The sequence below is a fragment of the Myotis davidii genome, unplaced genomic scaffold (genome assembly GCF_000327345.1).
Source record: "Myotis davidii unplaced genomic scaffold, ASM32734v1 scaffold1113, whole genome shotgun sequence".
Lineage (NCBI taxonomy): Eukaryota > Metazoa > Chordata > Mammalia > Chiroptera > Vespertilionidae > Myotis > Myotis davidii.
The window spans coordinates 485,121-511,414 of NW_006284942.1; the positions used below are offsets into that span (position 1 = coordinate 485,121).

Consider the following 26,294-nt stretch of genomic DNA (forward strand, 5'->3'; position numbering starts at 1 on the left):
GTTTTCTGGCCAGACATCTTTGCATGCTAAAGATAGCACGTAAATTTGCATGGGTTTATTGTTTTTGTTTCTTTGCAAATAAAGCAAAAAAATCTTAGTTGACATGTAATTATGAATTATTCTTAAATGTTGCATTTTAAAAAAAAGAAAAAGGTGAATAATTATTTTATTTATTCATATACTGATTACTGCTGGGCAGGCCCAAACCAACTTGCATGAGATTCTGCCGGATTTACCAGGGTAATGGGTCTATAACTAGTGTGTATTGTAGTGATGAGTTTCACTCATATATCTTTTCAGTCCTGTTCCAGATTACATCAAAGCAACTGTAGAAACCGTGATGAAAATTCACCAGACAGAGGGAGATGGAGACATATTAGCATTTCTTACCGGCCAGGTAATTTCAATGGACCTTTTCTCTGTAATAAACAGACTTGTTAAGGCAGCACCAGAATTACTACAGAAGCTGTTACTTTGCTTAGCTGTTTATGTTTTATTGTATTTTTGTGGTTACTTAATTGCAAAAAAAAATTGTTTGATTTGACGTCATTCATCTACTGACTACATAGTCAGAGAGTCATTGGCTCCTGCCTGTTCTGTCTGCAGAGGGTCAAATGTATTTGAAATTTATTAGCTGATTCCAAAGTATATTACACATTCATTCCATAAGCTGTTTACTAGAATTGAATATTGCATCAGGTGCATTTATGTGTGCAGGTTGCTGCTGCAGGCTTCTTTTTCAGTGACACCTTTACAGCTTATCCTGGGGGTGCTAAGTGGGCACATCACTGGAAAGACAATTGAACAAACCCAAGTGCTCACTCAGGGTTGTAACACTGTTCAAAACTACCCTCTAACTAAAATCTTTTCCACTGCTGAGCATTTTCCACAGTTCAGTAATCTTTTCTTGAAATGCGTATAGCGATTTTATCTCCCACAGCTTGTTCATATGTATGCATTGCTTTGTCACAGTACCTCAAAGTTGAGTTAAGTAGTCATTGTTTTTTGTTTATTAATCTGACAGTTGCAAATTTTCACTCCACAGGCACCATTGTTGGGTAGCATTTAATTACATACCACTCCAGAGTAGAATGTGATCACACTGGAGTCATGAATCTGAGCACAGTTAAAATCCTAATCCCAACTTTCGTATCTTTCATATGAAAAAGTGACTTGCTTCAACTTCGAATTGATCTTGGTTTGTTTGGTTCCTGGTTCGATGTTTTAGGAAGAGGTCGAAACTGTCGTGTCTCTGCTGATCGAGCAGGCTCGGGCACTAGGTCGGACTGGGATGAAGAGACACCTCCGGATCCTCCCCATGTATGCAGGACTGCCTTCCTTTGAGCAAATGAAAGTGTTTGAAAGGGTGTCCCGCAGTGTCCGAAAGGTGAGACTAACCCGATGACCAAGGGTGTTTGCAGACATCTATAATCATTTTGGGGCCCTTTTGCTGTGCACTGGAAAGGTGTTTTTTTTTTACATTGAAGTGAAACTTGTACAAGCAGGTTTCTGTAAGAGCTCCATGTTTCTGTGCAATATTTTGAAAAGCACACAATAAATAATGTGTTGCAAAGATTTCTGAACCTGCCCCACAGAAGGGTCACTCTGACAGTAATTATCAGAGCAGGTGACTTCTCCTTATCTCTTTCCTGCCTGCCTAATATTTCCCCATAACACAATACTACCTTGGCTTGCGGGACCGAGTTGGTGGATTGTGATCAGTGGGAACAATAGGTATATTACTACTAGTGGTTCCTAAGCCATTGGTTTGAAGCATCATTTTGCCTGTAGTGCCAGGTTTAAGTTAATTAGTTTAAGGTGTGGCTTAAAAATATTTAGCATTGAAATTGGGGTGGGGAAGGGTGTGGTGGGAAGCATTGGTTTGAAGGAGCCGGCAGGCGACCAGTCTGCTTCCTGCTCGTTGTCCTCCTGGGCCTTACCCCATTTCCCTTCCATTGGATGAGGAAGACCCAGGACTGGCCTGAAGTGGCTTGTAGTAGCTACTCATGAGCAGGTGACAAAGAATACAGTAGGTGGGGGATGGTCTGACAATCCGCTCCTACTTTGAACCACTTGGAAGAATGTGCTCAGCCTTCCGGCCACTGGGAGGGAGCAGCTGGAATCTTCCCAGTGAAATGTGAACTATGGCCAACCAGTCAGGAGGCCGTGGTTCCGTGCCCGAGTTACTCTGCCCTGGGATGAATTACTCAACCTCAAGGCCAGGTGTTCTCAGCTGTAAAACATAAATAATAATAGATAGATGGTTTTATAGCATATGTCTGCTATATAAAAATGGTAGGCAGATTTTTATAAAATGATAGATATAAAAGTGCCTTTAGAAAGTTCTAAGTGCTATCTATACATGACCTGTTGCTTCAGATCCTTCAGGGGCAGCTCCAGTGCACTGGGAATAAAATGCAAACAGCTCACAGTGTCCCAGAGACTGTGCATGATCTGTCTTAGCCTCCCTCCGGCCTCATCTTGTACTTACTCTGGACTGTGGCCGCACTGGCTGTTTCTCCTTTCTTTCAATTGTTTCTTCTGCCTGGATCTCCAGGGTTGGCTGCTTCTTGTTACTCATGTCTCAGCTCAAAATCATCTTTTAGAGAGATTTCCCCTGGCCATCCAATCTAAAATAGCACAGCCCATTATTATAATATATAATAAACACCTTAAGTACTATGTAATGTTATATTCATGCTCTGTTGTATTTTCTTTCTCACACTAGACTCTGGGAGAGCAGGGGTATTGTATTCTCTTGTTCATACATCCCCAGCACCTTGCACAGTGCCTGGCAAAGCACAAACCCTCAGAAAATAGCTAGAATGTGAGTGAATAAATGGGTTTTACATGCGCAGGGTGGTGATTTATCTTAGTTGTACAAAAGGCAAAAACTAACATTTGTTGAATATTTACTATGGGCCAAGTACCAGGATTAGAACCCAACACTGGGAAGGGGGTAAATATTATTTAATGAGAAACCATGCTCAGGAGGTTAATTAACTTATTTAACATCACATGCTCTGGAAGAATTCAAAACCAAGATATTCTGTCCCTAAAACTTATGCTTTTGCAGGATACCAAACTAAATAACTTATTAAAAATGAAAAGAACCAAATAACTTTTATTTTTACTCTTCGTTCTGTGGGGAACTTAGGTGATAGTGGCCACCAATGTGGCAGAAACCTCCATTACAATCAGTGGGGTTGTGTATGTGATCGACTGTGGTTTCATGAAACTCCGAGCCTACAATCCCAGGACAGCTATTGAGTGCTTGGTGGTGGTCCCCGTGTCCCAGGCATCAGCCAACCAGCGAGCAGGACGTGGTGGCCGTAGCCGCTCCGGAAAATGTTACCGTCTTTATACAGGTTAGTGTGGCTTTCTTCTAAGGGTTTTTTATTTTCTGTCAGCCTCGACATTGGAGAATATTATATTTACCCTCAATGGGCAAGACTTCACACAAAAGCCAGCCCTCCCTCACATGTCCCTTTGTAATCTGGTCCCCACCACCTTGCTCCTCTAAACGTAGTACTTCTTTGCTACTAGTCCCTATTGGCCTATTAGTGTGCTGTTTTCTTGTTCTGGAATCCCTGAACCCCCAGTGGGGGGTCCCATCTTTAGCTCTAGTCAGAGCATCTTTGCAGAGCTAAAATAACAAGATCTATCTCACTGACAGAAAGCAAATAGTTGGTCTACTCCTGCTCTGTACTGTGCACCATGCTAGGCTCTAAAGGAGCAAAATAAATACCATCAGGACTGTTCTGGCCTTAAGGAGCCTTCTCTTCAGCTTGAAGACAGCCTTCCCTATAGACAGTGATATCCCAGAACTGCTCTTTCTCTCTCTGCACTTCTCTTGTGTGAGGGATGGTACTAAGATTTCTCTCAATTGTCCAGACCTGGTTTTCACATCATTTGCCGTCACCAGATCTCTTCTTTCCTTTTTGGTTACTGTTGCCCTTGTTCAGTCCTTGACATCATTTTTTCTTTTAGCAAATGTTTACAGAGCCAAGCACGGTGCCAGGGTTTGGAGATCTAGGGCTAGGTGAGACATGGTTTTGACCACGTGTGGTCATTGACAGCCTGGTGATGGAGGCAGACCCACAAACAGATTGACATAAAGGAATGAGCGTTGGAAGCAGAGATCAGAGTTATCCTGTTGGGGAGGACTTTGAGATTGAGTATTTGGGCCTGATTTTATTGGCGGCCTAGTAGTTATCCACTGAAGGGCTAGCAGTGGAGATTAGATTTCAGCACACCCGGTGGAGGGAGTGGAATGCACAAGTACGTGGGCGGGGAAGAAGGGGGAAAAGAGTAGCCAGGGGAGGGAAGGGAGGGAAAGGCAGAACCTGAGGCCAGAGATGTAGTGTCTTCCACCCCTGAAGGCACTAAGAAGGAATGGTTAGAGTGGAAAGAGAAAACCAAGGCAGGAAAATGCATCCTGAAATTCAGGAGAGGAGAAAGTTTCAAGCTACTTAAAAAAATTGTTTTTGAGGGGAAATTTACATAATATAAAATTAACTATTTTAAACTGAACAGTTCAGTGGCATTTACAATTTGTAACCACCACCTCTATCTAGTTTCAAAACATTTCCATCCCTTTAAAGTAAAACCCTTACTCATTAAGTGGTTTCCCTCCATTCCTCCCTGCTCCCGGCCCCTGGCAACCACCAATCTTTGTTTTGTCTCTATAGATTTATCTGTTGGATATTTCAAATAAATGAGATCATACAATATGTGACTTTCTGTGTCTGGCTTTTTTCATTTAGCATAATGTTTTCCAGGTTCATCTATGTTGTATCAGTACTTCATTCTTTTTTATAGCTGAACTAGAGGCCCAGTGCATGGATTTGTGCACCAGTGGGATCCCTTAGCCTGGCCTGCTCCCTCTTGCAATCTGGGACCCCTTGGGGGATTTTGGACTGCCAATTTCACCCTGATCTCTGCAGGCCAGGCTGAGGGACCCCACCAGTGCACAAATCCATGCACCGGGCCTCTAGTATGCATATAAGATCTTTGGTTAATCTCTTTCTGCTCTCTCCCCTTCCCCCTTCCCTCTGAGATTCATCATTCTGTTTCATGTTTCCATGCCTGTGCGTTGAGCGTCTGCCCCCTGGTAGTCAGTGCCCGTCATAGCTAATGGTCAGCAGGTTGCTTGGGCTTTTGTATATATAGATAAGCCCTAATTGGTTTGGCTCAGTGGATAGAGCTTCAGCATGCGGACTGAAGGGTCCTGGGTTCAATTCCGGTCAAGGGCACATGTCCGGGTTGCAGGTTCGATCCCCAGTAGGGGGCGTGCAGGAGGCAGCCAATCAATGATGCTCTCTCATCATTGATGTTTCTCTCTTTTCTTCTCCCTTCCTCTCTGAAATCAATAATATATATATTACATATATAGATAATATTTCACTGTGTGGATACAACACATTTTGCTTATATATTTATCAATTGATGATTGTTTCCACCTTTTGACTATTGTGAATAATTGCTCCTATGAACATGTGTGTGCATGTACTTGTTTGAGTACCTGTTTTTAGTACTTTTGGGTATATACCTGGGAGTAGAATTGTGGGGTCATTTAATAATTCTGTGTCTTAACTTTGAGGGACTTAAGTTTTTTTTAAATTTATCTTTATTTTGAAAATATCACAAATGTTCTTCCCCTCTACCCTCCATTGAGGAAATGGTTAGCATAATGTCATGCTTCAAAGAAATCTAATAGTAGAGTACAGACTAAAGATAAGCAGGTATATTTGTCTTCCTTAGCATGAGCAGTTTTAGTAGAGGTGGGGTTGGGAAGGCCAATCGACAGCAATGGGGTGTGTTCAACCCAGCCTCTAAGCGTTCTTGGCTAACCTAGTACTAGACGAGCTTCAGAAAGCACAGCTCTGAGCATGCTGCCTGCTCAGGCCCTTAGGAGTCTCTCTGAGCCTTCCACAACTGTTCTCGGCTTACCTTCTCCTCAGTCCACCTCCCTCCCCACGCTGCATCACAGCTGCACCACACTCCTCCTGGACATGCCTTCTGTTTCCCACACCCACCTCATTCCTGTGATGCCTTTCCTTGAGCTGTTTCCTCTGCCCAGCACATCACATTCTCCGTATCCTTCACATCCTCTCTCAAATGGCACCTCCCTCATGAAGCAACCTCAGTTTTCTTTCCATGGCTATGCTTCTTCCTTCCCTGAGTCTCCCTTTTCCTTTGGGAGGACCGCTCATTGGGACCTTGTCTCAGAGGTCACTGTGTCTGGTCTTATCCCAGGCTTTTGCATATCACTGAAGCCTCTCAAAACCATTGGCCTATGGCTCCTACAGCTCCTGGCCCAATGCTTCACGCTCCAGTCCTCAGTGGTGTTTAATGGGTGTCACTCAACTCTTAGGAAGCACTAACTGCCTGTGAGTGTCTTCTCAGGGGGCTGTCCTCTTATCTGATACTTTGCTTCTCCCTTGGTCAGCTCGGTGTTTGGAAATGTGGCTATTCTTCCAAAAAGCTATCCCCAAAATGCTGTTGAAACACAAAGGTGGTATCCTATTTGAAACTTCCTGCTCTTGCCTGTAACCAGAACCTTCCAGTTAGACCCAGGTATTTGACAGTTTGTATCAGTCACTTCAGAGAGTATTGGCTGTTTCCTCAGGGACGACTTTTATGAAGTTCTTCAGGGAGAGAGCTGTTTGGTTTGCTTTTTCTCTAGTTAACTGCAGCTTTATAGTCTCAGTGGAAATGGGGCCACCCTGTGTGAAGGAGGGTGTTCACCGCTAAAATGTTGACTGATGTGGGAGGGTTTTGAGGGTGGAGCATTCTCTCTATAATCCATAAGCTTTCTGAATATGAACAAAATGGATTTAATCTCTTTCTCCCTCTTTCCCCCGCCTTTTTGTCTAGCTTTTATAAGAAGGCCTCCCCCTTTCCCTCCCTCCCTGTTCTCCTGCCCCTCCCATCTTGGCACCTCTGTGCCTTGTGCTTTTCCCTTGAGAAGTCACCTTTTGTTCCTGGTGGGGCAGGCATGTAAGCATTCATTAATCTACTTGGGACAGCCATTGGGATATGAGTGTGACGTGTGTGCTTGGCTCATTGATTCGAAGAGTTAGATTTGGACAGTTTTTGCTCTTCATAAGATTTGGTAATTTATTATATTCTGGTTACTGTTTTGGTAATGTATTTTGAAGTTATTCTTTGGTGTTTATATGTACTGTTCTTGCCTTTCAACTTACTCTATCCCAAGCAGAGGTATGGGAACTGGACACCAATAGTGATTCAGCAAATACTTGTTGCTTTGATTTAATATTTTGCTGACAAAAAACACATTCTAAAAAAAGTATCCTAAAAGTAAGAGGATAAACTTCCATAATGATATATTGTTTATAAAGATATAAATTGCTTAAGTATTTAAGTAGAATGGTCTTTCTTAAACATGAAATAACTTTATATCATAATATATGCATTTGATCCAGGAATCCTAGAGCCTCTTGTTAGAGAAGGAAAACTGTCCCTTTGTCATAATGATTGCATTTGATTGTGGCATTTGATCCCAAACAGTTCTGATTTCCTATCCTCAGAGGAAGCCTTTGACAAGCTGCCTCAGTCCACCGTTCCTGAGATGCAGCGGAGCAACTTGGCACCTGTCATCCTGCAGCTGAAAGCACTGGGAATTGACAACGTCCTCAGGTTCCACTTCATGTCGGTGCGTCCTGCCTTCTGTCTGCGGCCATGGGGAGGCTGGAGGGCTCTCAGGGGAATGTTAGGACATTGTTATAGGGCATGTCAGCTTGCTTTCTTTCTCTTTCTTTTCTTTCTTTCTCCTTTCTGTTCCTTTTCCATTTCTGTTTCCTTTCCTTCCTTTCTATTTAGCTCCTATGTTGTGTGCTTGCTTTGTACCAGCCCTTGTGTAGGCTACAGGGGGAATACAGCCAGACCAGTTCCTGTCCTTGTCCACTGGGGAACAGAGACAAGTAATGAGTTATCACAGTGCATGTGCCCAGTCCTGGGAGAGACAAAGGCAGGGCCCCCAGCCCAGTTAGTCACGCCTGTGGTGAAATGTGAAACTCATGGGATTTCACCAGCTCGGGACGGGGAGCGAGATGCAAGACAGTGAGCATGTTTTAGGCCTACATGTGAGAGTATCACAATTGGGGGAGCCAAGAGGGCTTTTGGTAGAGCTGCAGGGAAGGGTCTTGTGGATGAATGGTCTCTGCTTATTCCCCAAGGCAGGTTTCCAGGTGTGAAATTATTGGGTCAGAGGGCCATAGTCCTTTTGTAGGTCCTTGACATGTGGTCGAGTTGTTTTACAGGTATAAACTCCAGCAGCACAGGAATGCTCTACTCATTGTGCTCCTATCATTACTATATGACTTTCTTTTAGAGTTTTGCTAATTTGATTGATGGTGGAGAAGGAGAAAGAAGGTAGAAAAAATACCATCTGTACCTTATTATTTTGATTTTCGGAAGATAGTTTTTAAAATAAGTTTATTGTGCACTTTATACTTTTACGTTGTTAAGCCATTTATCTCTTAGAATTAGCGTTTATTAGTGTTTTTCAGGAGTCCTTTAACTATTAAAAAAATTAACCTTTGTACACAATATTTCTTGCAAACAGTTTTTCTATTTACTTGTATTTTACTGTTTTTAAGTTTATTATTATTTTTTAATGTGCAGACATTCTAAACATTTCCACAGTAAAGTCTTTCTGCCTTTGCCTCTATGGCTTCTGTTACTGTGCTTATGAAACTCTCATATCTAGTTCAGTTAGTTAATAAATATTCACTCATATTTTCTTGTTGAATTTTTATGATTTGAAGACTTGCATTTTAACTCTTTGTTCTGTCCCAGCTGTATTGTTAAGTGGTATGGCAGGTCTGGATTCTTGGATAATAAAATCCCTAAAGTCACACCTGTCACATAAACTAGGCAAATGAAGGAATAGAAAAATAGCACTCTTCCTCCCAAAGGAAATAATTATGGTTTATCATAAGTGTGGAGAAAATGAACCCTTTGTTTATTGGTGTATAGTACAAGAAATTATAAAGAAAAGATGAAAAGTAAGTGCAAATTAAAAGCTATTAAAATCCCACATCTAAGATTAAAGGAAAACATAATGGCAACAGTGTTAGATCAACATCTCAGTAACTACATCATGTAGAATAAATCTAATGTCCACTGAAGAAAAAAGCTAAAGGAAAGGAAATAGCACAAACAGTAAACTAATGTCAGAACATGCTCAGCTTTTCTAGAAGAGAGAGAAGTGCAAATTGAAATAATTGTAAAGTCCACTTTAAGTTAATCAAATGATCAAACACAAGGAGAGATGGTAAGAGCCGGAGCTGACCCAGTTTGGGAAAGAGGTGTCATCCTGTGTTTCAGTCCTCACAGAGGCATTCCTAATACTATTTTATGAGCCAGAGCAAGGCCTGATATTTTCTCAGGGAAATTTTTCCTGGAAAAAAGTTTCAAAAAAGGACAAAAAAGTCCATGTATTATAATATTTATAGCATCACTTTGTTTTAGATTAAAAAAATATAAATGATGAAAACCATAAACTTTGGACAACTGAGAAATGAGGAAAATACATACAAATTCATCTTCATGTACTCCCTTCCGGTTATTTCCCCCTGAAATGATGTTTTTCACTATTGGATTTCACTATTGAAATCACGGGGTTCATATAATTTTGTATATTTTGCAGTGCTAATTACAGTAGTAAAGAACTGAAAACAACTTAGTTGCCCAGTAATAAGAAAATTGCATATTTTACAGAGTATGTATGACCTTGATGGAATGTTACTCAGCTCTCCCAAGTAATCACTGAAGTTCCTATGGGTACAAGAAACAATGAAAACAGAAAATCAAACAGTGAGGAAAAACAGCTAAAATTATACATACCCAGTCCTTCCAACTATGTTAAAACTGTTTGCATATGATCCCAAACCAGATGAGGCCATAGAGAAATGCTGGTAAATGTAGTAGATGTGTATTTAGGTGAAAATATTAGGGCTGTGAGGAGAGAGGTTTTGTTCTTTTTTGTTGATTGATAATAAATTCATGCCCTAACTGGTTTGGCTCAGTGGATAGAGCATCGGCCTGTGGACTGAAGGGTCCCAAGTTCGATTCTGGTCAAGGGCATGTACCTTGGTGGCAGGCACATCCCCAGTGTGGGGTGTGCAGGAGGCAGCTGATCGATGTTTCTCTCTCATCGATGTTTCTAACTCTCTATCCCTTTCCCTTCCTCTCTGTAAAAAATCAATAAAATATATTTTTAAAAAAATAAATTCAAAGAGCAGAATTAAAAGGTGACTTGGTGATTGACTAGAAGTAGGGTCAAAGATCGGAAGGACTCATAAAGGACCTCGTTAGTTTTGTTCTGTACGTATTCAAAACCTAGCTCAGTGCATTGCTGCTCCTGTTGTCAGCTCTCAGTAATCTCAGGGTAAAGATCCCAGAGAGATTAGGCTCCTCCACTCAGATGCTGTTTATTTGCCTCTGTTGTAAAGTCGGATGTCAGAGGCACTGAGGAAAGGCTAGTGAGTCAATTCCATGACTTAGTCAACGATGATGTGTGGAATGTCCTCTGTGTAGTGAATTAGGTCTAGTTTTCACCCTCATAAATGTGTATGTACAGTCATCACAACTTTTAAAAGTACAACGTTGTTCCTTGGCTGTCAGTGGATGGGGCAGAGTGAAAAAAGTGAGACCTGGGTTCAGTTTCTGGCTTTGCCATCCGTCAGCTGCCTACTTGACCCTCTTCAAATGTCTTTTACTGATTTTAATTTCTTCATCTGTAAAATTGAACTAAAACAGTGTGATACATAAAATATGTTTGTTATGTGAATGCATTTAGACCAGCCCAGCCAGTGTTGCTCAGTAGTGAATTTCAATCTATGAACCAGGAGGTCATGGTTCCATTCCAGTCAGGGCTTGATCCCAGGGGGTGTGCAGAAGGCATCCGATCGATGACTCATCAATGTTTCTATCTCTCTCCCTTTCCCTTTGTCTCTCTGAAATCAATAAAAACATTTTTTTAAAAAAGAAATCACACAGTTTGAAAACTATTATAATTTTATTACCTGGCTTATTATAAATGAAGTCATTTAGCAGTAAGTAGTAATGGTGCTTGGCAGTTAGTAGATGCTCAGTAAAGATTTGTGGAAGGAAAGAAGGAGGTGAGGATCTAGATCAGACTGAAGGTCACAATATTACTAGTAGCTTTGTTTAACTTTAGGTTATCTGGCATTCTGTATTACTTTCAGGACTTCAAATTCAATTGCATGTCAGTTACCACTTATAGGCAAGGATTGGAGCCGGCTCTGGGTGATGCAAAGATCAGTTGCCAACCAGTAGTTCAGTATTTTGGGTAGTAGAAGATTGAGACTAGGCAGTGAAAATTAGAACTGTCTGATGCGAGTTTAGGAAAAACAAGGAAGTAGTTCAAGGTAGTCCACTTCTGATAGAGGGAAGCATGAGGAAGGGCCTCCATGGGAAAGGTTTAATCAAGCTGAGATTAAAGGCTAAACAGTGTTAAGGATGCTGAGATGTATAGAAAGGACATGTTAAGGGACACCAGCATTATGTATAGGAGCATGGAGGTGAAGTATGGGCCACGTGGAGCGGAGAGTGGATTCGATCTGGAAATAGTCACATTTTTATGTCTGTCACCTGAAGAAATTAATTTTTATATTTTTTACAGCCCCCTCCAGCACAGTCGATGGTTCAAGCATTGGAGTTACTCTATGCCCTAGGAGGTATGCCTATCTATTATTACTAGTATATGTTCTCTGAGCTGTTCACTAATATGTGATGTTAGGTTGTATTCACTTTAGGGTTCTTAGTATCTTCAGGAATGGCATTGATTCTCCCCACATAAATAATCCTCTTAAGGATTCTTAAGCTTTATAGAAATAGGAAGGTGTGATTAATAGTACATGACGTCTACTCCTGACAATGAATTAATAAAGCATATCAGTACATTAAAAGCTATTCATAACCATCAGCAGAGCCAAGCCCCCTCCTAAAGACATCCAGGAGATTTTATACCAGTATTTCAGGTGTCACCTCTCCAGACCTTTTTCTCTGTCCCTCCCCCCATCCTGAAGTCTGTGACTCAGCCTTCGTTCCCTGTGGAGATTTGGGTAGCATCCAGCCTGGGTAAGGAAACACCATGTTATGGGGGAATCTGTATTCTCTCATTGTTTGAAAATGTAGTATTTCCCTTGAGAGAGAAAATTGTCACCTAAATTCACCACCTCAGGAAATACGTATTTTTTCCTGTGAATACTGCCCCAAGTTAATATAATATCCATTTTGGTAATATGTTTCAGTGGAGGTTTTAGATTTTTTTTTGCTTTTAACATCTTTATTGAGGTGTAAGTTACCCATTTAAAATGTATAATTCAATGGTTTTCAGTATATTCACAATGTTGTGCAACCACTGCCACAAGTTTAGAATATTTAGAACATTTTTATCACTCTAGAAAGAAATCTGTACCCATCAGCACTCACTCCTCATTCCCTCTCCCCTCCTCCTCCCAGGGTGGGTCCTGCTAATCTACTTTCTTTGTCTATAGATTTGCCTGTTCTGGACATTTCATATGAATGGAATCATATAATATGTGGTCTTTTGTGATTGGCTTCTTTCATTCAGCATGTTTTCAGGATTCATCTATTTTGGAGCACATATTAATACTTCATTTCTTTTTATTGCTGAATAATATTCCATTGTATGGATATACCACACATTTTTTCTTATCTACTCATCAGTTGATGGACATTTGGATTGGTTTCCTCATTTTGGCTAATATACATAATGCTGCTATAAACATTTGTACACAAGTTTTTGGTGGACATCTCACCAACAATGTATGGTGGTTTCCAATTTTTCCACATAATAAAAAGTTGCTAGTACTTGTTACTGTCTTTCGTATTATAGCCATCCTAGTGGGTAGGAAGTGGTATCTTGGGTTTTGATTTGCATTTTCTTAATGACTAATGGTGTTGGGCACCTTTATTGGCTACTTGTATATCTTCTTTGGAGAAATGTTTGCCCATGTTTAATTTTGGGGAATTGTCATTTTATTATTGAGTTGGAGGAGTTCTTTTTATAGTGTGGGTACACGTTTCTTCTCAGGCCTGTGATTTGTAAATATTTCTCCCATTCTGTGGGTTGGCTTTTCACTTTATTTTTTCTTCCTTCCTTCTTAAATATATTTCCATTGATTTCAGAGAGGAAGGGAAAGGGAGAGATAGAAACATCAATGATGAGAGAGAATCATTGATTGGCTGCCTCCTTCACATCCCCCACTGGGGATCGAGCCCACAACCCGGGCATGTGTCCCCGACCGGAATCGAACCTGGGACCCTTCAGTCCAAAGATTGACACTCCATCCACTGAGCCAAACCAGCCAGGGCTGGCTTTTCACTTTTTTGCAGTCCAAAAGTTTTACGTTTTGTTTGTTTGTTTGTTAATCCTCACTGGAGGATATTTTTTTCCATTGATTTTTAGAGAGAATGGCATGGAGGGAAGAAGGGGTGGGGGTGCGGTGGGAGAGAGAGAGAGAGAGAAATAGTGATATGAGAGGGATAGAGAGATACATTGATTAGTTGCCTCCTGCACACGCCCCAACTGGAGCTGAGGATCAAACCTGCAACCCAGGCATGTGCCCTTGACCGGGAATCGAACCCGTGACCCCTTGGTTCGCAGGCCGATGCTGTAACCACTTAGACACACTGGCCAGGGCAAAAATTTTAAGTAATTCAATTGTTACTTGTGGTGTCGTAGCTAAGAAACCATAGCCTAACCCACTGGCATCAAATTTTTTTCCTAGATCTTTTTTGAAGAGTTTTTAAAATAGTTTTAGTTCTGACACTTAGTGGGTTTATGATCCATTTTGAGTTAATTATTTGTATGGGGTCAGGTAGGAGTCCATCTTTATGGACATTATATTTATGATACTTCCCTGTGAAGGAATAACCAGTTACTGATTTAAAGATCTTCCGTGATTTAAAAGGCCTTTAGGTGGGTCTACATCAAGGCAGCCCAGAGTGAATGTGTGCCAGGATAGATTTCTGTCTTCTGTTCTCAAGCTTGTAATAGGAACTTGAAAGCAAGGTTTCCTGTATTATCTGTAATGGGGATGGGAGAACGTTGAATGCATAGAAGTTTTTCATTTGGACTAATTTTCCTTCAATCAGCATGACATTTAAAATATTTTCTATTTCTTCATGGCCCTAAATTAACTGGAAAAGATAGAGGGAAACACCCAACTTAATTTAGTTTCAAGGTGAATTATCATTTGTTTAAAGAATCATTTGTTTTAATGCTACATCTTGGGACTAGTCTAAACAATAGTCTACATTGTGGGCATTCAGTTTCTGGATATTGGCCAGTGGCAAAGAGGCAGGGAGGGATGTGGGGAATTGAAGGAGCCCGCCTGCCTGGTTCAGTAGACTGCCCAGGAAGCAGCTGGACAGACAGCTCTGGTGTTGGCACCAAAGAGAGACCTGGGCAGGTGTTTAGATTCATAATCATGGCCTGTAATTGCTCACATAGTAAGGGAAGAACGGAGGGCATGGGATGTCATCCTGGGACATCTACCATGGGACATGGAAGAAGATCCAGAGGTGACAGGGAGTAGCAGGAGAGGTGGCAGAGCAGCAGGAGGGGGAGGGGTTCCTGGGAGCCGGGGAAGAGTGTTTCCAAGGAGCTGTGGTCTACAGAGTCAAAGGCTGCTGCAGACCCTCCGGAAGCGCCCTGTGCATTTCGCACTGTGTGGTTGTTGGGCCCTTGGAAAGAGCAGTCTGTGGAGAATATGGGACCAGAATGAGGCTGCTGTGGGCAAGGAGAGAGAGGGAGCAAGAGGAGGCTGCAGGGCCATTTCCTTATAATGAAGTCCTTGAATAGAAGTCATGGAAAGTATCAGTTTTTTAAATTAAATATTCAGGAACTGAAAACAGATCTTTTCTTCTTGTAATGTAATGGTACTTAGGTGTCAGATTGAGTGTGGTAGTGCATGATTCATGCTTTGGATACCTTTTTTCAGCATACATCATCATCTTTTATTCTTCAACAACTGTACGTCTTTCAACACAGTGGTACGTGCCTTCTGATGGTTGTTCTCATGGCAGGTCTGGACAAAGACTGTCGACTAACTGAACCACTTGGCATGAGAATAGCAGAGTTTCCTTTGAATCCCATGTTTGCAAAAATGCTGCTTGAATCAGGTGGGTGGAGACCAACGGTTCTCATTGATTTTATTGTGTCTGTCAGAGGAGTTATTTCCCTGGATTCTGTGCACCCTGGGGAAGAGGGTACAATATACTTAGGGGAGTGAAGGAGCTATTGATTAACGCTGTTGGGTTTGGGGCATGTTGCTAACTTGTGATTCAGTGTCAGTCTTTATTAATTCAGTAAGCACTTCTTTTTATTTCTCATGAGCCTAGCATGAATACCTTTAGAATTTTTTTTTAAACAGGGATGTTACTGTGGTAAAAAAAAAAATACATAACAAAATTTACCATTTCAACCATTTTTTAAGTGTACAGTTCTGTTGGGCACTAAGTACATTCACACTGTTGTTGAGCCATCACCACTATTAATTTCCAGAACTTTTTAATCTTTCTAAAATGAAACCCTGTACCTACTAGACACTAACTCCCCATTCTCTCCTCCTCCCTAGACCTTGCAAACACCATTCTACTTCTTGTTTCTGATTTTAGAAACCTCATAAAAGTAGAATCATACAATATTTGTTTTTTTGTGGCTGACCTTTTTCACTTGGTATGTCTTCAAGGTTCATCCATATTGTAGCACATGTCAAAATGCCCCTCCTTTTTAAGGCTGAATAATATTCCATTGTATGTATTGATCACATTTCGTTTGCCCATTCATCTGTTGATGGACACTTAGGGAGCTTCCACCTTTGCTATTGTGAAGAATGCTAGGAACGTGGGTGTACAGATATCTGTTCAAGTCCCTGCTTTCACTTATTTTGGGTATATATTTAGAGCGGAATTGCTGGAATATCTAATAATTCTGTGTGTAAGTTTTTGAGGAATTACCATACCATTTTCCACAGCGGCTACACCATTTCATATTTTCCTCACTAACGCACAAGGGTTCCAACTTCTCTGACATCTTCAGACTTCTGTGAGGATATAAATTAAGGGATAAAAGCGTATCATCTAAAGATCTTCTCATACTTAGAAACCAAAATCATCTAGAGAGCATAGTTTTCTCGGCCTGGGAAAGTAAATAAATGTTTTCTTAATTTTATCTAACTTTTACATTAATTGGCAATCTACAAAGTTGTATGTCAAACTAAGCCTGGTGAAAGTTAACTATAATTGTGTTTTGGAAAACTACGTGACCTTAGCCTTACATTTAGCAGCAGGTTTCTAAGTTTGGAGTTGGGGAGTGTGCCACTCATGAGGCAGGGAGCTGGGGAGCAGTGGGACAGGCAGTGCAGTTCGCCCTCACTGTCTATGTCTTGGAGGGCTATTGCTGCAGATTCTGGTCCCAGGTGCCAGCAGAGCAGCAGTAGCTACAGCCCACAGAGTGCTTCCCTGGTCCAGTTTTCCAGGTGCCAGAGCCTTACTGACAGACAGGCCACCTCAAAGAAGGGTCCAGGAGCAGAGAAACAGCAGAAGGGACACAACCACGTATTCCCTGCCCCCTTCCTCTCTCCGGCTTTCTGCCAGAATTCTAGGTGTCCACATAAGAGAGCTGTGAGCAGGTGTAGAGCTGACCTGCCCTGAGTGGTGGGGCCTGTCCCGCTCCCCATGGCTCACAGGGAGTGTAACACTCTCCGTGTTACAGCTGCAGAGTTAATGAGCACCTCCAGGCATCAGGCCAGGTGTAGGACATTCCATTTGGCAGGGCGAAGCGTTTATGAATTATAAACTTTAAAAATCAAGCCATATATGGATATATCTTAGTTTGCAGTATGGTACAAGGAAAACATCAGAAAATGTCTTTCACTTCTTGTTGATACATTGCATGTTTGAAATCAAAGGTGCTTTGTGTTTTATAGGAAATTTCGGCTGTTCTCAGGAAATTCTCAGCATTGCAGCCATGATGCAAATACAGAATATCTTTGTGGTCCCCCCCAACCAGAAATCTCAGGCAGTAAGTCCAGTGTTCTTTCTAAGCTGTTCATACCAGTCTCTTTCACTTTGGGCTTTCCTTATTAAAACGACTAAGAACTGCTGACAGTCGAGCTGTGCAAATCCCAGTTTGCATTTGAGTGTTTGCTGTGTGCCTGACATGTGCATTATTTCATTTTATCTTCACCATAAACCACGAGGTAGATGCTGTTATAATCACTTTTAGAGATGGGGCCACAGGAAGGTTAGGTGACTCACTCGTGGTTGCACAGCCAGGGTGGAGTTGCCTTGCACAGCCCAGAGCCGCAAGTCTTAACCATTGTCTACTGACTTTCCCGTAAGGAAACTTGTCCTTTAGGCTGTTCTGGGAGCAAATGAGTGGGCACATTAGTGACGTAAGGCACAGCAGGGTGATTCTGGTCATGTTGGAAACAAGCCACGGAAATGACAAGGCCCTGCCTGAGGCCCAGGTACCATTGACTGAAAGCATGAATGTTGGAAAGACTGTGAAGGAAAGTTGTGATACTGAGAGCGCCATGCAGGTGAGGCATACGATGGAGGCAGGTCAATGATGTGTTCAAAGTTGGCTGCTGTTGGAAGAGCCAGAGAATCGGCAGCCTTCTGCACGGAGGGCTGCCTTTGGATCTGTAGTTGGGAGGAGAGACCTTCCTTGTGGATTCTTGTCATCTTCCCTGACAGTCATATAACCACAGATTACGAAGTTTTCCTGCCTCCATGCCCAGGTGGTTTTGTCTGTTTTCTCCATTTTCTGTTTATTTGCTTCTCTATTAGCCTTTTTAACAATCCTACCTCAGGATAGGCAAACTCATTTTCAAGATGAAGAAACAGAAGTTCTGATCAGTCTGTCTAAAATTACAACATATTCCTCCTTCCCCTTTATATACCATCCCCTGCTTTATTTTTTTCCTCTAATACTTCTTACCACCTAGTATACAAAATATTTTCCTTGTTTATTATATTTTTCTCACCACCATATTATTTGCTGTTATATCCCAAATTCATAAAACGGTGCCTAGCCTATAGTAGGTGCTTAGTAAATATATGTTATTGAATGAATGGAAGGAAGAAGGAAGATTAATTATGTGGTATTTGATCCAAGGAGAAAATTCTGAAGTGAATAAGTATGAGTGTACTTGTACTTATATTGTATATGCTGCTCCTTGAACACATGGGAGCAGATGGCATTGCCCAGGATGTTACAGAAGGAAAAATTTAGGGATGGGTTCTGAGTGGTAGCCTAGAAACATGAGTGTCTACCATGTGCCAGACAGTTGGCCCCTGCCTGGAGCTTACATTCTATTAGGGACTGGGAAGAGTTCTGAAAGAGATGATATTGCCTGCAAGAGGAGGAGAGAGACAGGAGCACTAGTATTTATCTAATAACTGTACTGGGTACTTCATAGTGAATTATCGCAGTTACTCAGCAAGCTTGATAGATAGGCTTCATATCCTGATGTTATAGATAAGGAAATTAAGGCCGAGAAAGGTTAAGTAACCGATCTGAGGTCTTTCGGGAAATGGCGGGGCTAGAATGGTGCAAACCAGGTCTTTCTGGATCTACAAGCCATGAGCCATTCATTGTATGTTACCTCCCAGTTCGAGAAGCTCACAGGAGTCAACCTCTAAGTGTTTTTTTTCTTTCCAGATTCGAGTGCACCGAAAATTTGCTGTGGAGGAAGGTGATCATCTCACTATGCTCAACGTGTACGAGGCATTTATCAAAGTAAGCATGGCCACTGCTTGAAAGGCCTCCTCCACACACCTGTTCACTCTGGAGCCAGGAGTCCAGAAGTTCCATTCATAAAGGAATGGCCAGGAGACCTCTTCACTTTCCTGTTAGATATGGCCAGTACTTCTAATCTATGGGTTGGCTCCTGCCTGAGACTGTGATGCAGTTTTGCTGAAAGAACACAGGAATCTTGCTCCTTTCTGCCTAGAGGCGAGGCCTGTAGCAGCAAGCTGCCCGCTAGGCCCTCCTCGCCCCTCTCCCCTCACTCTGTCTCTCACCACCCAGTGTTGCTGCACAACACTGCCAGCATTTGAATAGGAACTTCTGTGACATTTCCTGGAAATAATTAGTGAGGCGAGGTGTCCTTGTAGGTTTAGTTGACTCTTCAGAGCTGTTTATGTGAGTTTGAGACTGCACACAGCCACCTCTCCTCAGCAGCAGACAAGCTTATGGGAAGACATTTTTGTGAGGATCCATCTATATTCACGTACCCGACCTGTATTTAGCCTTAGGTGATGTTCATTTTTATTCTTAATATTCTGTAGAAGTAAGAGCAAATAATATAGCTTAAAGTTATCACTAAAAATTTCTAAAAAGAGAGATCTAAAGATGATGAAGGCAATGAAAATAGAAACCTCTCATATAAAGGAAAGGATGGATGTAAGGGGGGATGAGATATTTCAGATTTTCAATATCTTTCTTTCGTTTTTTAAATACTTTTTTAGCAGAGGAGAAACACTAACTTTTTGTGTAGGAGATCTGAAGGGATTATTCAGTTTTCAGAAAAAAACTGATCTCTTACTGAGATTATTAATCATGGATTAAATCAGTTCAGATTTGTTTGTATATGTGCAGTATATCATCCCCAACCTAAAGCTCCCCCTGCCAGTGGAATGCAGTTACAGGTCTTCATTGTGTTATTCTGTGGTTGCTTTCTGGGAAATCTTCTGTGTTTTCATTTTCTTATTTAAAACACTTTCCTCCCTCTCTGTAAAATATCAATAAATATAAAACACTTTCCTCCCTGGCTTATACTATAATTTCCAAGGTACATTCCCATGGCAATAATTGATCTAAGATATAATGATCATTCTTTAGAATTAAGAATTAAGTTCTGTTGATAGAAAAATTGTACTTTCAGGACAAATAGTAATTTGGAAATTATTTCTGAATTGGCAAGTGTCATTGCTTGCCTGCAGTCCCATAAAGTGGTAAGTTCAAGCACTGCGAACAAAGGAAGGAACGTTGATTTACAAAGAACCGTAGGGAAATGATTCTGTTTGGTAGTTTGCCACTCACGTAGGAAGGTATTTAAGATTGTCATTAAGCCCAGACCGGTTTGGCTCAGTGGATAGAGCGTCGGCCTGCGGACTGAAAGGTCCCAGGTTCGATTCCGGTCAAGGGCATGTACCTTGGTTGTGGGCACATTCCCAGTAGGAGATGTGCAGGAGGCAGCTGATAGGTGTTTCTCTCTCATCGATGTTTCTGACTCTCTATCTCTCTCCCTTTCTCTCTGTAAAAATTCAATAAAATATATTAAAAAAAAAAAGATTGTCATTAAGATTGACAGCTCTGCTTGTCATTAAGTTCTCATTTGCCCTTTAAGCAGAGAGTGAGATCAAAGAGCAGTCAGATGGTGAGCTTGCCAGCCTCTCAACATCTGGCCCAAAAAAGGGCCAGTTTCGGTCTGAAGATCTTGTCCCACTGAGTGAGCAAGTGCAGGAAGAGAAAATGAGGATCTTCACAGTCTAGCTGTGATCAAGAACCTGTCTGTGGTTTCCTCACTCTCCCCCCTTCTGGATTATTCTGTAGCACAACAAGAACTCTCAGTGGTGTCAGGAACATTTCCTGAATTACAAGGGTCTTGTCAGAGCTGCGACAGTAAGAGAACAGTTGAAAAAGCTTCTTGTCAAGTTTCAAGTGCCCAAGAAATCGAGTGAAGGTAAGAATAAGCTGCTACTGCTGGTGATGTTCCTTTCTTTGCTTGGTGTAGCTGCACTGTTAGGGTTCTCATGTGGGTGTGGTGTGAGGCTGTGCAGTGTGTTCTGGACCTGTGTCAGTGAAAAGCTGTGTGTAAAAGTAGCATATTTTTTCTAAGGAGGTTCATTTTTATGTCCGAGGGTTATTGCTAAAAAATTTTCCTAAGCCTTGAGAACACTTAAGAATCATTAACCTAAAAAAAAAAAAAAAGAATCATTAACCTGCCCTAGCTGGTTTGGCTCAGTGGATAGAGCATGGGCCTGCGAACTGAAAGGTCCCAGGTTCGATTCCGGTCAAGGGCACATGCCCAGGTTGTGGGCTCGATCCCCAGTAGAGGGTGTGCAGGAGGTAGCCGATCCATGATTCTTCTTTCATCATGGATGTTTCCGCCTCTCTCTCCCTCTTCCTTCCTCTCTGAAATCAATAAAAATATATTAAAAAAACAAACAAACCAGAAATGTATTATTAAAAAAAAAGAAAGAATCATTAACCTTTAGATCATTGCACATTATATAGTTAATTTCCCCCTGGAGGCTTTCTAAGAAAAATTACTTTTAAGTGGACAGTACTTATGGCTATGACATATAAGTTACATTTTACTCTCAAATACAGTATTTTTAAAGCAAGTGCTGTGTGTTTAACCTGGGCCATCACCAGGATGAGACGGAAAGTGCTGTGTAAGGCACAATCTCTGGCCTCTGGAGTGGCAGTGACTACCATGAAGTGGGGACACACTGGGTTACATTACACTGTGACAGAGGTCCTACAGTTCTCTCAGTCTCCCACTCTGCGAGGTGTGGGAATTATTACCCAAACTTTATATTACAGTTGAGATGTCAAGTCCTGGGGAGAAGTTAAGTTCAGGATGACACAGTTGGTTACAGCAGGGGAGGTCTGTGTGTGGCTCAGAAGCTACACTTCTGAGGAAGTGACGCGTGCACTCCTCCATTCAGCAGTTGTCTTTTGAATACCAACAGTGTGCCAGGCACTCTGGGGGTCTACTCTCAGCACCCTTAGTACTTCCCTATAATGGGCCAGGCAGTGTCCGGAGTGTTTTCATATATTAATTCCTTTAATGTGCACAACAATCCAGTTGTTACCTCCATTTTATGGATGAGAAAAATGAGGCCAGGAGGCAGCGAGTATCTTGGGGATTGAGTGCCTGTCACCTAGCAGAGAGGTTGCAGTCTTCTGCGTCTGTGTTTCTTACCCTATTTTTCATGATCAACCCCTCGCCCGAGAGAAAAGTTACATTACATTCTTCGTAATGAGAGAAATTAACCACTAGGAATAAGATTTTGTAGGGAAGGATTGAACTTTGAGGGCCTTAAGTACTGTACTATCCAAGATTTCCTCCCACTTGCTCCCCAAGAACCATTTTTTCACCCCTTTTGTTCTACATGGAAATGTCTCATGGCCAGTTGGAAACAAGGGCTTGCTTCTCGGATCAGATTGTGGTTAGAGGTATAAATTTGAGATTCATCAATTCTGTGCTAAAAAGAAGAGGTACTTTTTTGTCAAAACATTGCTGGTAAAAATGCAGCAAAACTGATATTCTCATACACTGTTGATTTTGTAAATTATACTACCTTTTTGTGTACCTATTTATCAACAAACTGTATTTCATTGAATCTAAATGCCATTATGAATAAGGCATGTCATTATTTTATGTGCCACTAAGGAAGAAAAATGATGCTACCAATTATAATTATAAAATGCTGTCCTGATTTCAGTGAGTTAAAGTATAAAAAAAGAGTGAGTCTTAGAATTGATGAAATATGGTATGTCAGTAGACACATAAATGACACTGTTTGCACAAAAACTTGGGATGTATCCTTTGGGAATCATCTAATAAATGGAAGTCTTTATCCTTGGAGGATGTTTACTGTAGCAATACAGACACCCATTAAAATGGAATTTGAAAATTGAAGAATTACACACTGTAGCTTATAACCACAGAAATAATGTAATGTGAGTGTCCCAGTTTGTGTCTTGTGAGAAGAGCATCATTCCCACAAGCTGCTCTCCTAGAAAGGAGTTCCTGAGGTCACTGGCCAGCCAGCGGAGTGCTCTCTGAAGTTCTGGTGCCCAGCGTTGGTCTGGGCATCTGTGGCCCAGGAAGGTTTGGGTCCCAAGTTAAAGGCACAGCACAGTTCAGCATGTTTCCCTCAACAGCCATTGCAGGTTGCCAGGTGGTTCGAAGCAGCCTGGGGTGGGGCCTTGCGGCACAGGCGTGAGCACACAGAGTATACAGAGGCGAGGGTCTCATCCATCATTCTGTTGGCTGCTTTGTGTAGGTGATCCAGATCCGGTTCTGAGGTGCATCGTTTCGGGATTCTTTGCCAATGCCGCAAGATTTCATTCTACTGGAGCTTATAGGTAACATGATACTTTATGAAGTCGTTTATTGAAGGAGAAATCTTAAAAATGTCCAAACCACATAGAAAGCTGATGTACAGAAAAAGGAGAGAAATTAAAGGATTTTCTCTTATTTATATTGTGCTTCTATCCAAAGGTGAGTTGTTAGCTATATAGCTTTAAGCAAAGTCTCTTAACTTTATGGAAATGATTCTCAAATATTCAGTCCACATGTTGTAGAAGGATGATAATTTACAAGTCAGGAGGCTGTCACATTTCCATTCCAATAGTAGAATACTAGGACTAGAAAGAACCATTGAAGATGCTCTGCTAGAGGAGTTACTTTTGTCACTGGGTAGCTCAGGTAATTTTAGAGAATTGCAGGATTGGAGCCACCACTTACCTCGGTGCATTGTGGCCACATTGGGGTCTTTGGATGTTGGCCAGTGTTTCTTCACGTGCTGGACCTGCCCCCCCACTGCAGACTGCAGCCTGTGCTTCGAGGCAAAGAATATCACTGGTGGTTGATGCCCACCTAACAGCCTTTAGTGTATTAAAATATAGTAAAAGTTAATGTATAGCTTAACTTTTCTTCTCCAAACTAAATCATTCCACTTTGAATTGTTCCTTTTAGTCTGTCTTTCCTCTCAGCTCATTTTGGTCTCATAACTTCTCTGTAGCCCGTTTAAAGTGTGGCGACCATAACAATCTGTTACTTAATAAGGGAGCAGTCAAAAGGCTTTCTCCCCAGCTCTTCTCTGGGTTCCCTTCATATATTAGTTTGTCATTAGCTTTTTCCCCTCAGAGGACATTTCAGTCCTGTTACCTTGAGGTCAGCTGTGGATACTGGGCTTTATTAACACATCCAGGGTTGCATTGAACCCCCACCCCCCACCCCCCTTTTCATTTTTGGAAACCAAGCCTCCATCTAGTATCAGTTTGAACCTAGGTATAGCACTTTACATTTATCTCCGCTATGTTCTTTTTGCCGCCCCAGGCCAAGTAGTCTAGTCTGTCAGTATCATGATTCTTTGCCCATCACAGGAGCTCCTCTCCCAAAGCTGAGCTGTCCATGTTGGAGGCAACGCTGAGAGGCCTTTAATCCTCTCCAGGGAGCACCATTACTTTGTTGTCACCTTGATTGCCCCGTTCTCCTCAGCAGTATTAATTAGCAATTTCTAGTAGCATTTTAAAAAATTCTCCAGTGTCCTCAACAAAAACATAGGTTAAATAGGAGGCTTCACAGTCCTGAGTCTCTTTGTGACGAAGTTCAGTGTCGGTCAGCTCAGACTGCCTAGTAGGACAGCTAGGACCCCGGGTGCTGGAGGGGAACTCGGTCCTGGTGCTTGAAACACCTGCCTGACACACAGATCCCTGGCACCCACAGAAACTGTGGTTATGGTTCAGGCAGTGACATCCTAATCTATGAATGTGTGAATGCTCCCTTGTGATCGGATCTTATTGACAGTTGTGTGCTCAGTAAGTTTTTTTTTAATTAAATTGAGTCAAATCTGAGTTGGAATTTGAAATATTTTCTCAGCAAAATGGATACTTCAATATTGAGCTTTCTTGTTTCCTTATTATCTCCCCCATAGTCTTTAGTATTTAGCTTTGTTTAATAGAAATAATAATTTATATTATTTGTTTCCAAGGAAATTATTTTGAAAGAAAACCTACAAATGACAAACATAAGCATTGGCAGAGTCATATATTTCTAAACTTTTTTTCTGAATGTCCACGTGTTGCTTTTCTTTTCTTCTTTTGTTTGCATGATTTATTCTTGACTTCTGGGGTGGCAGTGGGGGAGGGGCCTTTGATGGGCATAAGAGAAGATGGAAAGAATAGTTGTGTTCCTGTGAAGTACAATCTGCATGCATTTTTAATAATATTAAACATGTCTCTCAGAGAGTCTTGCTGTAAGTATTTATAATGTGCTTCAGATAAAATTCTTCTGTTTTACAAGGACCATCCGTGACGATCATGAACTACACATCCACCCTGCGTCAGTCCTCTATGCAGAGAAGCCCCCTCGCTGGTAAGCCACCCTCTTGCTTCTTAGTCTTTAATGTGTCAAAGGAGAGGCCCAGTTCTGTTCATCTCTGGGCCCCTATTGCCTGGCACAGCACCTGGGACAGGCGCCCAGGACACTTTGCTATTGACTTTGTTATCCTGGGTCGTTTATGGAATTTCTGCTCTCTCAGAGAGCCCCTTAAGCAAATGGTGATGGTCCTGTACTCACTCATCCATTCAGCAAACATATGAAACCCTGCACTGAGCACAGCTGTGTGGAGATGAATTCAGGTCCAGGTGAATTTAGTTATCTTGGAGAGACAGACACCACAGATTTCAGTGTCTTAGGAGAAGGACTTTGATGGAGGGGTGTATGAAGAGTTGAGGTTGGCACCTCCTGTACCAAGGAGAGTCAGGGATGGCTGAGATGTTTCAGAAATCATGTAGGACCTAAGTCTCATCTGTGAAACAGACACACTCTTATTCACAGTGCGTTTATGAATATAGTGCCTGGCACACAGGATACACACCTAGTAAAGGTGATCAGTTCTAATGGTGATTTCTGACTCTCATCAGAAGATATAGGAAATTAGCTCATGTTTCTTTCCTGTTTCAGGGTTATCTACAATGAAGTTATACAAACCTCCAAGTATTATATGAGAGATGTCACTGCTATTGAATCTGCTTGGCTGTTGGAGCTGGCTCCACACTTTTATCAACAAGGAACGGTAGGAATAAAGAGTCTGTCCCCCAAAATTGCTTGTTAACCTGCCTCTTCATATTTTTAGACACACACTTATTCCCCAATTCACTGCCGGAAATTATCCCCTTAATAGGACGTAAGGTGAAATGGCCATTACTATATCCTCTGACCATTCTGGGTAAAGTACTTGCTTATAGTTTACTTTCAGTGAGGCTTGATTTTAGTCTTTAGTAGGACTGGTCTAAAGTAGCCATACTCCCATGACATGATGACTTTTTGATGTCTCAACTGAATGCCTACGGTATTTAATGAGGTCTTTGCACTGTGGTCAGAACTCCAGTGTCTCCATACTGTCCAGACCTCCAGACTCTCCCAGTCAGCTCACAACTCCCAACCACTTTTGTTGGC

At 41.7% G+C, this 26,294-nt stretch overlaps 1 protein-coding gene across 1 annotated transcript in view; it reads left to right on the forward strand.

The window, feature by feature from the left end:
* Positions 1 to 26,294, forward strand: part of DHX35 (DEAH-box helicase 35) — a 61,521-nt gene that overhangs the window by 30,169 nt on the left and 5,058 nt on the right. Inside the window, exons 12-23 of the mRNA XM_006755229.2 lie at positions 301 to 397; positions 1,229 to 1,387; positions 3,158 to 3,368; positions 7,554 to 7,678; positions 11,675 to 11,729; positions 15,109 to 15,204; positions 17,013 to 17,107; positions 18,752 to 18,829; positions 20,648 to 20,777; positions 23,113 to 23,194; positions 25,137 to 25,208; positions 25,800 to 25,911. Of these exons, the coding sequence (XP_006755292.1) occupies positions 301 to 397; positions 1,229 to 1,387; positions 3,158 to 3,368; positions 7,554 to 7,678; positions 11,675 to 11,729; positions 15,109 to 15,204; positions 17,013 to 17,107; positions 18,752 to 18,829; positions 20,648 to 20,777; positions 23,113 to 23,194; positions 25,137 to 25,208; positions 25,800 to 25,911 (1,312 nt within the window). The remainder of the gene's footprint in view (positions 1 to 300; positions 398 to 1,228; positions 1,388 to 3,157; positions 3,369 to 7,553; positions 7,679 to 11,674; positions 11,730 to 15,108; positions 15,205 to 17,012; positions 17,108 to 18,751; positions 18,830 to 20,647; positions 20,778 to 23,112; positions 23,195 to 25,136; positions 25,209 to 25,799; positions 25,912 to 26,294) is intronic.